Source organism: Notamacropus eugenii, chromosome 6 (genome assembly GCF_028372415.1).
Source record: "Notamacropus eugenii isolate mMacEug1 chromosome 6, mMacEug1.pri_v2, whole genome shotgun sequence".
Classification (NCBI taxonomy): domain Eukaryota; kingdom Metazoa; phylum Chordata; class Mammalia; order Diprotodontia; family Macropodidae; genus Notamacropus; species Notamacropus eugenii.
In genome coordinates this window covers 376,093,202-376,105,559 of record NC_092877.1, presented here as the reverse complement: position 1 = coordinate 376,105,559, position 12,358 = coordinate 376,093,202, and the positions used below count along the sequence as shown (strand labels likewise).

The window sequence follows — 12,358 nt, the reverse complement described above, 5'->3', positions numbered from 1 at the left end:
CATTATGCAGCCGATGGAAGGAAGCCCCTCAGTTTCCAGCTCGTTTTATTGTTGGAGTGTCTAGCTGTTCATGAAATAGCTCTCATTCTCCTGAGTGAGAACAATTTGAGATAATGGAGGTGCATGAGATGCGAGTTTCAGCCCTTTAGAAAAAGCTTCAGTGTCTTTACGCAGACAGCAGGAAAGAATTTATTCCTGCTGGGGCAAATTTGAAAAATAAAGGCATATGAATCATCTTGGATACACCCAGGAGCAATTCAGGGGAAAATTCTTTGGATCTTATAATAATGATGATGATTAATAATGAATAATAATTATTCTATTAATAATTTAACATAATAATCTCACCCACCCCTTGAGATTTGCCAAGTGCTTTGCATATGTTAATGCTATGTGTTCAATAATATACATGTAATAGTAATATTATTACTATTTAATATACAGTAAGGGCGACACAGGGACAAAGGGGATGAACAGACTCCAAGATGGCCTTGGAGTTAAGAAGCCTGAATTCAAGTTTGGTCTCTGATATTTACAGGTTGTGTGACCCTGGGAAAGTCACCTAGCTTTTCACTTTCCAAGCCTATGGCCAGCTGCAAGTTGTCAGGATGCTTTTATTTTTTTTAATCAACCATATCCAGGTATGGTGCTAAGCACTAGGGCTACCAAGAAAGGTCAAAAAAAAGTCCCTATTTGCAAGGAGCTAACATTGTAATGGGGGAGATAGCATGGTAGCAAGCATGTGCATCCAGGATCTAACCAGCAGAACCTTGAGGAAGCATGAGGGAGGAGAAGCGCTGGAGCTGCAGTCCTGCATTGAGAGGTGGAACTTCTTCTTTTGGAGTTCCGTAGATCAAGGAAGGACCTGGATAGCATTCCTCTTGTCCACTTCTGCCTTCTCCCTCCTCCAGCTCCTTCTTTTCCTCCTCTCTCCCTTCTTCCTTTCTTTTGCTCCTTTCTCCCCTCCATTTTTCTCCTCCTCTTTCTCCCATGTTTGAAAATTACCCTTGTATGCATTTTACCTCTCGTCAACTCTTTTCAAGAGTCTCTTATGTCTCTAATGGTTTTTCCTGCACTTTCTACAACATTCAAAATATATGCTTCTGGCCCCTTCGGGGGGAACATGGCAATTTGCAGCCAAGGCATATGGACCGAAAAGATCTTTTATTACTGTAATTATCAACAGACAATAATAAGAGCTAGGCTTTACATAGCAATTTTAGGTTTGCAAAACGCTTTACAGGTATTTTTTCATGGGATTCTCATAACAATCGATAAGGCAGGTTTTATTATTATCCCCATTTTACAGATGAGGAGCTGAGGCAAACAGGAGTGAACACGTAACTTGAGTAACCTCACACAGCTAGTAAGGTTCTTAGGTGGGACTTGAATTCAGGACTTTCTCACTTTCTCACTGAATTACTTAACATCGTGTATTATTAAATATTATGAACCCAGAAAAGATTAGATTTTAGGACTCTGTACACTGTATCTTATAGTGCTTTTTTGCCTTTAGGATCTCATTCAATTTTTATATTTTTTTCTCAATTACATGTAAATAAAAATATTTGACATTTTAAAAAATTGACTTCCAAATTCTCTTCCTCTCTCCCGTCCTCTCTCCTTGAGAAGGCCAGCAATTTGATACAGATGATTTATGTATAGGCATGTAAAACATTTCCATATTAGCCATGTTTCCATAGAAAACAGTGGGTTTTATTTCTTAACCTTTTGGTATAGAAAATATTACACTAGACTATTTTATGCTTAAACCCTTCAAAAGATTCATGCTTTTCTCAGAGTGGTTACCCATTTCCCCACTTAGATCCCAATCTCTCTACACAGTGACAGCTAGGGCAGCACCTTTTATGGGAGCTGAGCTTGGAGTCAAGAGGACTTGAGGGTAAATTCTGCCTCATATGAATTAACTGTGTGACCTGGTGCAAATCCCTGGCTCCTCAGGCTGCCAGTTTGTTCTTCTGTTAATTAAGGGGAGTGGATGGAAAGGGAAATCCTCGTGGCCAGTCTGTGGGTGATCAGCTTCTTGCAACTTAGCTGGACTGGTCAGTCCATCAGTAAACATTTATTAAGCTCCTACGACATTTCAGGAATTGGGTTAATTAAGCACTGGGGATAGAAAAAAGAGGTGAAAGTCATTCCTTGCCCTCAAGGATCTTAAAATCCCATGGCAATCACATCCACAGACACAGAGCATGCCAGTCACAGGTCCAATACAGAAAGCCTCTGAGAGTGACAGGGCCTGCCATAGCTTAATGGATGGATTTGATGGATACATTCTTTGAAAACACAAGGTCATCTCTACAGCATGAAGAGGCTTAAGGAGAGACCTTTAATAGAGAGTTTTAAACCATGGTATTACGGAATACACAGTCCCCTAAGGCAGAGGTTGGCTTGAATCTTTCTGGGTACATAAATTCAAGTTATAGCTACAGCTTAGACCAGCCCTGTTACTTTAAGAAGCATTGGCACCAGCAGGTCATCACCAGCCTTGTTCTCAGACAGATGCTAAGAGCCACCCCCGACTTCCTGCCCTGTACAAGGGCAACTGAGTGTTGAAGGTGGGGGAAGGTTGCCTTGACTATTCAGTTGTTGGCTTCTGATGAAGGCAGAAGGCATGCCTGAGGTCTGTGGTTGTTGGCTCATCCCCTGAATTACTTTTTGTGTGCTTTGTACATATTTCACATTCACTTATCTTTGTACACAACGTTTCTTTCCAATAGAATATAAGTTCTCTGATGGTGGGCATGACTCCTGGCACATGGTAGATACTTCATAGATGCTCGTTGAATTAATTTAAGGGAAAGTTATTTATTAACCTCAAACAGATTTATTTCACAATTATATAAAGCCTAGTTATGCTTTTAGATAGGACAGAAAGTGTGTTGCCTCAAAGTCCTGTTAATTGACATGTGAATTATCACAACCTTACCTTGAATTTGTCACTAAGAGGTCTGGGAAAATTAGCATTTTAGGAAACAAAGGGATTGTAGAAATTTTAGCTTTCTGCTTTTACTGTGTGAACAGTTATTCTCAGAGGACAATAAACATATAAAAATTCATTGTTTATGGTTTTTAAGCATTGTATTGTTCATTTATTTTTTCCTAGTCACATCTCAGTCTTTGCAAACCCATTTGGGATTTTCTTGGCATGGAGACTGGAGTGGTTGGCCATTTCCTTTTCTAGCTCATTTTACATATGAGGAAACTGAGGCAAACAGGTTTAAGTGACTTACCCAAAGTCATACAGCTAATAAGTGTCTGAGGCCACATTTGAATTCTGGAAGATGCATCTTCCTGACTCCAGGCTTGGCACTCTGTGCACGATGGCGCCATCTAGCCACCAAAAACTAAATATACTGATACACCAATTAAACCTGTTACCCCTAGCTTTTCATTTCTTTGAATCCTAGAGTACCTGGTATATAGTAAGCGCTTAATACATGCTTGTTGACTGACCGACTTTGTCTCTTTGCATAGAAGGCATCTTGTTATATCACCCTTCCCAAGTTCCTAGGGGTATATCCATGTCTTCTGTACTGTGATGCTATATGTTATCCATTGGGTGCCCTAACTTATTTCTTTATCTCAGGTAATAGGACACTTAAAACCTGTCAGCACTCAGGAACAGCTCTTTAAGCCTATTTGATAGCACAGTTAAGAATTCTATTTGTTAAGTTCCCAAGGTCAAATCAGGTCTGATTTGGAGATTTGCACAATTGTGAGAACGAATTTCTGCACTGAAAAACATCGCTATCCTTTTTAAAGTAAAACTTATGAGTGTCAGAGTCCAAATTTGGGGAAAAAATAGGTAGAGGATTTCAAGACCATATTGCTTAAATAAAATGTTTGCAGGAAATTTTTACTTTTGTTATGCTTTTTATTTTCTTTGCAACATAAACGTCTATTTATAAAATAGCAGACAGATAAAAGAACCTTGACTGGAATGATACCCATAAAGCAGTGCCCTTGGGATTTAGACTGTAAGCAACATATTCATGTTATTAAATGGTACAAATGCTAATGGTTTTTTGGCTTTCCTCTTTTTTTCAGCCAATGTTTTCTGTTGCCCCCAGCCTAGCCACCAATGCATCAGCCGCCTTCAATCCCTACCTGGGACCTGTTTCCCCAGGCTTGGTCCCAGCAGACATCTTGCCAACTGCACCAATGCTGGTTACAGGGAATCCTGGAGTTCCAGTACCTGCTGCAGCAGCTGCTGCTGCACAGAAATTAATGAGGACAGACAGACTGGAGGTAGGAAAGAGCCTGGCTGTGGATGCTTCTGTTTGTTTTCCTTTCTCATCTCAAACATTCTTTGGCTGAGGGAAGCTCTGCCCTGTGGATTTACCCATTTAGTGCTTAGGGCGATAGTCCTGAGGGTCTGGAAAAAGCGTCCTTTTTCATTAGATGAGTGTGTCTTTTTAAATAAGCCTGCATATCACTGTACAAATGAGGGCAATTATGCCTGTCCACTCAGATGATTCCTTATACAGATATTAGGAAGATTAATGAGATAATGCATGTATAATATCTCAAAGATTTATGGGTAGAACTTCACACATAGGACAACTACTGTTTGGCTTGTTGGGATGACTCATTTATGGCATTTTTGTTTATCAAATAATTGCCTGATAAAAGCCTCCAGGATAATTGGATACATAAGCTTCTCTGGAAATCTGTCAGAAAGAATAGATAAAGCTCAGGAGATTTGAAGTTGTTGGTGTAAGGGTGAGGAGATGGACCAGGTCTGAAGATTTTTGGTGAGTCCATGGCAAATGATAATTATTCGTTTAGCAATATATAGAGAGAAGCTGGGAAATCTGGCTTTGGCTTTGAAATGAAGAGTGAAGATAATTTCTACTTTTCCCTACTCCCTTTTCTGATTAGTATCATTCAGCATTTCACGCTGAGAAGCTTTACATAATTTTGCATCTCATATTGGGATCATTTTCCCCATGAAAGTAATTGCTAGCAAGAGTGTCACATTGTCTCATTTACACAGAGGGCAGCAGGGTAAAGAACAGAGAGGCAGGGTGGTCTTGTGGAAGTGAACATTTCCCTTGCAGGTCGATGACTGGCCTCCCCTTGGGGGTAATTTGGTAACTGTTTGGTCTTGGGCAGATTCTGGAGTCCCTTTGGGCCTCAGTTTCCTTGTCTGTTAGAATGTAACTCTGCAAGTAGGGTTGAGTTTATTCCTGGGATTCCTGTCCTGCATGCTTATCAAAGTGCTGCGTGCCATGGGCACCTAAATGCTTGGGGACTGAAGAATGACAGTAATAACTAGCTTTGAGATATATATATATATGTATATATATGTGTATCAGTTTAAGCTTTGCAAAGTGCTTTACAAATGTTATCTGATTTTATCCCCATAACTACTTTCAGAGATAGGAACTGCTATTACCCCCTTCACAGATGAGGAAATTGTGGGAATGAGGGAAAGGAAGGAAAGGAGAGAGAAGAGAAGAGACATGTATGAAGGAGCTACGTCATGGTAACAGGAACCATGCTAAACACTTTTTTAAAAATAATATTTTATTTTCCCCCTATTACATTTAAAAACAACTTTTAACATTTTTTTTTAGTTTTGAGTTCTAGATTCTATCACTACCTGCATCCCCTTGGCCCTCCCTGAGATACTGTCAGATAAGCAATTTGATAAAGGTTATCCATGTGCAGTCAAGTAGAGCATTTCCATACTAGTCATTTCGTGGAAGAAAACTCCATCCTCTCCAAACAAAAAAGGAAAGAAATTGAAAAATAGTATGCTGTTCAGACCCCACTAGTTCTTTCTCTGGAGGCAGAGAGCATTTAGCATCATGAGACCTTTGGAATTGCCTTAGAGATTACTGTCTTGTTGACAATAGCTAAGTCATTCACAGTTGGTCATGGTGCAAAATTGCTATCCCTATGCACAGTGTTCTCCTGGTTCTGCTCACAGCCCTCGGTATCAGTTCATGAAAGTCTTTCCAGGCCTCTTGGAAGTCTTTCTGTTGGTCATTTCTTCTAGCACAGTGGTGTTCCATCATAGTCACATACCACAACCTGTTCAACCGTTCCCCAGAGGATGAGCCTCCTCTCAATTTCCAATTCTTGGCCACCACAAAAAGAGCTGGTATAAATGTTTTTGTACAAATAGATTATTTTATTCTCTACTTTTAAAATATCTCTTTGGAATACAGACCAGTAGTGGCGTTGCTGAGTCAAAGGTTACATGTGGTTTTATAGCCATTTGGCTATAGTTCCAAGTTGTTCTCCAGAATCATGGGATTGCTTCAGTGCCTTAGTTTTCCTACATCTCCTTCAACATTTATCCTATTCCTTTTCTGTTATATTATGTGCTAAACACTTTTACAAATATGTCATCTGATCCTCACATTAACCTTGGGAGGTAAGTAAGATGGAAATGATATCCCCATTTTGCAGTTTAGGAAGCTGAGGTAGACAGAGTTGAAGTGATTTCTCCAAGGTCACAGAACTAGGATGTGTCTGAATTTGGGTGTTAATTCAATTTTAACTTGTTTGTGCCAAGTTCAGCGCTCTATCCATTTGCAAAACCTAGCTTTCTCTTCTACCTATAAAACAGGTAAAATGCGTGCCATACCATCTCTAGTTAGCATTTTGAACCTGGCCAAAAAGTCACCTAACATGAAATGGTGAGGACCAGTTGGAAACCAAAAGGCTTGCTTGCCATTTTCAAAGAAGTTTTAGGTAATCTCTGTAGAAACTATATTCTTCGTATGATAATAACCAGGCAAAAATCAAAACAGTCTAGTTGCCTGATTCATTCTTTCAGTCAGTCAGTATTTGCATTCTCCTCCCAGTGGATTAGAAAGCTTTGTGCCCATCCATCTGGCTGAGGAGCTGAATTAAGCTGGAGCCCATGGGGTTCTTTTCTTTTTTGTGACTTGGAGTTTGTTGGCAGTGTTTGGGGAAGCCCATGGACCACTTCTGAGAATCATGTTTTTAAATGCATAAAATCAGGTACACAGCATTACAAAGGAAACCCATTATTTTGAAATAGCTAACATAACATCACAAAACAGTGACTCCAAGCTCAAATTAAGAAGTCCTGAAGTGGAAGACAGGGCAGCTAGGTGGTACACATCTGGAATGCTGGGTCTGGAGTCAGGAAGACTCATAATCCTGAGTTCAATTCTGGCTTCAGACTCCTACTAGCCATCTGACCTTGAGCAAGTAGCTTAACCCCACTTGATTCAGTTTCCTCATTTATAGCTGGAGAAGGAAATGGAAAACCACTCCGGTATCTTTGACAAGAAAACCCTAAATGGGTTCACAAAGATGCAGAAATGACTGAAACAACTGACCAACAACAGAAGTGAACGAAAGTAGGGCACTTAGAAAATCAGAAGAAAATTGTGTTGCTTCTCTGGGGTTAATATGTTTTGGGGGGAGAAATACAGATGAAATCTTTCTTCCACATGTGCTTGTAACTTAATCTTATAAATATTTCACAAGTAAAGATTCATTTCAGTGGAAGTGAACCAAGTTAGAAGAAATACAAAATTTTAAAAGGAACATTTGAGTCACTTTGGCCTCATGAAAATCTTGAATAGAAGGAATGTAAAATGACCGCTCACATTTCAGACAGTTATTTGCCTTTAATAAAAGGAAATGAAACTGCACTGAAGGTCTTTTCTAGCACCTCAATCATGGAACAGAGGTGACCCTGAGTTGCTGAAGAGTAAGCTTGTGTAATACCTGGTCCACCCCCTCTCACGAACCTGGCAAAGTTTTCAGGGAAGGCCCAGAGACAGATTGTTCAAAGAACAGACTCTAAATTTATCGAGGAGACTCATTACCAGCTTGGCCTCGCACTGATGAAGTTTGGGTCCTGCTAACCCTGGAAGACTCACTGTCTTTTTTTTGTCATACTGATTTTTGTCATATTAGCAAAAGCACAGATGATCTTAGACAGGAAAATGCAATAAAAGGAGGTGCCTTATTCTTATATACTGTTGCTGTCTTGTTTACTTAGCTCCTTCATGGTGCTGTTGAAAGGAAAAGTGCCTGGCAGACTGCAGAACATAAAGAAGCAGTGGCTATTCTTAGTAATGTTTTTTGTTGTTGTTTCCTTAACTTATTTACAATCGTTGATGTTTGCATCCATCTCTGGTTCCTATTTGAAACAGGATCTGATGTTGACCAAACTGTCATGGCCAATCAAGGGCACTCAGTCCCAACTCTGGAACATCAGGGCTGTGGCTCTTTGTCCACCCACAGTTATATGGAATGAGAGTAGTGTAAAAGCCTTTGGTCTAGTGAGAATCACAGAATACTTAAAGGATAAGAAGCTTTCGTGTTGCCACTGAATCTCTCCCTCCCTCCTCCTCCTCCTCTTCTCTCTCTCTCTCCCTGTCTCTCTGTCTCTGTCTCTGTCTCTGTCTGTCTCTCTCTTTCTCTCTCTGTCCCTCTCTGTCTCTGCCTCTCTCTGTTTGTCTCTGTCTTTCTGTCTGTCTCTCTCCCTCCCTGCTCCCTCTTTCTCCCTCTCCCTTTTCCTATCTCTCCCCTTTCCCTCTCCCTCTTTCTCTCTCTGTCTCCACTCTGTCTCTCTCTTTGTCTTTCTCTCTCTCTCTCTGTCTTGATGTCTGTCTCTGTCTCTACTCTCTGTCCTATCTCTTTTTGCTCTTTGATTCGATCAATACAGGCGTCCCTACTATGTGCTCCTCAATTCCAGCTTTTCATATCCCTTTTTGTGTGTCTTCCCTTATTAGAATATAAATTCCTTGAGGACAGGAGCTATCTTTTTTTTTTTTGCTTACATTCATTTCCCCAACACTTAGAACTGGGTACAGAGTAATATCTTCATAAAGTCAAAATCTCTCTCACCATCTCCACTTCCCTTCATTTCTCTGTGTCCACTTTCTCTTTCTCTCTTATTTGCATTTTCATGTGTTTCTTTGTAAATGTGAGTGTACTTGTGACCGTGAATCCAAATACAAAAGAAGATGAATCAAAGGGATGCAATCAAAATTAATATAACTAAGAGTCAAATAAATGGATGAAATTTTTTCCTTAAAAAAATTGTCTTTCAGTGGAAAACAAAGCAACTTAAAGGGAGAAAATATAAACATCGATGTAATTAAAACCAGAATAATAAAGGAAGATATTAAAATTAAGAGTGGCAGACAAAGCTTTTTTAAATTGCAAATTTTACACACTGGCCAACAAACAGAATGGCATACTCTACTCAAAACATTTTTCATTGTCTCTTTTCCCTCAAAAAGAAAACAATAGAGAAATTTGTGTAATATTGTTTAGATCAACAATATTTAGATGTTTAACAGAATGAAATATGAATAAATTAAAAATGATCACTTAATCAGAAGAGGAAAAACAAACAGAGAATGAGAGCCAATCTTCTAGAAGATTGAAGCTAACCTTTTCATAGTGGCAAGAGCCATCACCAACGGTATCTAGAGAGCTCAGAGCCTCAGAGGTCTTCAGGCAAAGGCTGGCTGGTTAGTGAGTTATGGGGTAGTAGGTGTTTTTATTTGGGTAGAGGCTAACCAGTTGACCTTCCAGGTCACTTCCAGTTCTGAAATTCTGTGATATGAAGATTGCTTTTGAGAGGGACCAAGGTCTCATCCTTTTAGCAGAAAGACTTGAACTTTGTGTCAACAGATACCAGTTTTTGCTCTGTCACTTCCTTTGTGGTTCTTGGGCGTATGATGGAGTGCCTATCTTGGATCTTATTAGTAAATGAGGAGAGTTGGCAAGGTCAAGTCTGAGGTAGCTCCCAGATCTATCAAGTATTAATTAAGAAACTGTTGTTTGTGAGGCAATCTGATGGGCACTGGAGCTCCAGAGATGAACACTTACACAATTTTTCCACTCTTAGAGACTGCTTCAGTATGGTCAGCAGGGTGGGGCATTTTCTACCAGTCTGACTTCCTTCCACTGGAGATCTTGCCTGTTTTTCAGGTTTGTTCACCTCTTTTTACTAAGACTACAACAAATGTCACTAGGGCTAAAAGCTGCTTTTTGTCTGTGGCTCCTGTCTTTCCTTATCTAGATGCCTGGTTGCACTTTCAGCCTCTCACCATCCAGAGGTCCCATAACAAGTGCCATATAACCTATCATCAAAATACTTTCCTATGAGGTTTGAGCACATGCTCATGCTGTGTTTGAATTATTATTAAAAACTCACATTTTCTGGGGCTCTAAGGCTCATAAAACATGTTCCTCAGAATATCTCTAAGGTAGGACATTTACTATTCCCATTTTACAGACCTAGAAGCTGAGGCCCACAGGGAAGTGGCTTGCTAGGGAGCTGGAGAACTAGTATATGTCCAAGCCAGGTAGTCTTTCTACTAACAGCATGCTGTGCTATCTTAGAGAGTGGATCATGCAGCAGACCTGGAGACAAGTCTTAACCTTTGATACTTAATAGCTATCAGACCATGATCAAGACACTTAGAGTTTTGAAGCTCATTTTTTGCTTTGAGACTCAATTTCTTCATTTATAAAGTGGGGATAATGTGATTAGTTAATCAATAAATATTTTTTAAGTGCCTCCTATTTGCCAGACACCGTGCTAAGCTCTAGTGATACAAAAAGAAGCAAAAGACTGTCTTTGCCCTCCAGGAACTCACAACCTAAAACTACTCCACAGGGTTTTGAAAGGACCACATGAAATAATGTATGCAAATCACTGCGTAAAATTTAAAATTGTTGTATAAACATCATTTGTTGTTATTATCCTCCCTGACTTCTTATATGTGAAATTATCTCATTTCCAGGGTTTTTATATGATGGGATAATCATTGTATCAATGTATTTGCTAATTGAAAACATGCTCAGTTATTTTTGGTAAAACCTGTTCCCTTGTGTAAAGCTGCAATGCATTTGAACATTCCAACATATCACAGTCTTTTAGGAGTGTTTTTTTAATTGCTTTTCTAAATTGGTTAATAAGATCTTAGCCAATTTTTACATTTTTTTCTATTTTTCTCTGCCAAACTTTCTCCCTCTGTCCTATCTTATTTTGGGATTGGATTGCTTTGCTACAACTTGTTAATCATTGAAGAATTTCAAAATACTTTTCAAATAAATCTGCCCTCCTTCTAGTTCTTATTTTGTTACTTGGAAAAAGTCAGAGGCATTGCTTGAGGAATCTGTCAAGAGAGATGCGGAAATCAGAGCAGGCGATGTTTTATAATGAGGAGTATAATAGAAGGGCATCATGGTGCAGTGGAGAGAGATTTGGGTGGCCTTCAAGTTCCGAACTTTGTTCTTGTGTAGTCAGTTAGTCGTGTTTGATTCTGTGACTTCATTTAGGATTTCCCTGACAGAGATACTGGAGCGGTTTCCTGTTTGCTTCTCCAGCTCATTTTACAGATGAGGAAACTGAGGCAAACAGGGCTAAGTGACTTGCCCAGGGTCACACAGCTAGTACATGAGTGGGGCTAGACTTGAATTTAGTTCCTCCTGACTTTAGGATCATCACTCTATCTACTTACTGTACCACCTAGTTGGGCTAGTTTGATTTCTGTCTTTGGCACAGCCTGGCTAGGTGACCCTTAGCGAAGACATTAAACTCAGTGCTGTAGGCAACTGCCTAAATAGAATATGGTTGCAGATCTAAATTGGTCAAAGATGTTTCAGGGGACAAGGATTCTTTTTTCTCACACCAGCTGCCTGTTTGCTCTGGGGCAATGACACGAGCTTCTTTCTCCTGTTTCCTCATTAATCATTAGCTGGCCCCAAAGATCTCTTCAGATTCACATAGACATTACACCTCTCTTCTATGACTCAGCCATCTAACCTCGGCCTACAGTTCATTTGAAGGTCTTAGAAGTATTTTGATGTTGCTACCAACTATATGATATTTCATTCTGAGTTGGATCACTCTTTCAAGCCTTTATATAATCGCATATTTTCTAAGTGACCAAACTGCTAAATCCAATTGCCTTATGATTCCCTAAAGACAATCCAAGATCTGAAGACAAATATAGGCCCTTTAAAAGGTGTCTTTTTTGTTTTTTGTGATCTTGGAACATTTTTGTATAGTTTCCAAACAGAATTGATTCATCTTTTCTTTTTTAGTACTCTAACTTGTACAGCCCATGAAAGGGCTAAAAAGTCAGTCAAACTTTTTTTTAAAGGAAATGTTAATACTTGTAAAACCACGACTGGGAGATACTCCCAGACTCTTTTTATTGCAAAATGGGTCAGCCAGCTCACTGAGACTATTAGTTTACCTTTGGGCCATGTGCACAACGTCCCGTATTTATGAGGATTTTAAATCCTTTGTTAACATTCTTTTTTAGACAGCATTTACATTCTGAGCATTCTAGACACAATGTGTTCTGGGTAT

At 39.5% G+C, this 12,358-nt stretch overlaps 1 protein-coding gene across 11 annotated transcripts in view; it reads left to right on the top strand.

Moving 5' to 3' along the window:
- Positions 1-12,358, top strand: part of MBNL1 (muscleblind like splicing regulator 1) — a 256,785-nt gene that overhangs the window by 212,258 nt on the left and 32,169 nt on the right. For all 11 annotated transcript variants that reach the window (XM_072618709.1, XM_072618700.1, XM_072618704.1 and 8 more), the window contains one exon: positions 4,072-4,272. In XM_072618709.1, coding sequence (XP_072474810.1) covers positions 4,072-4,272 — 201 coding nt within the window. The remainder of the gene's footprint in view (positions 1-4,071; positions 4,273-12,358) is intronic.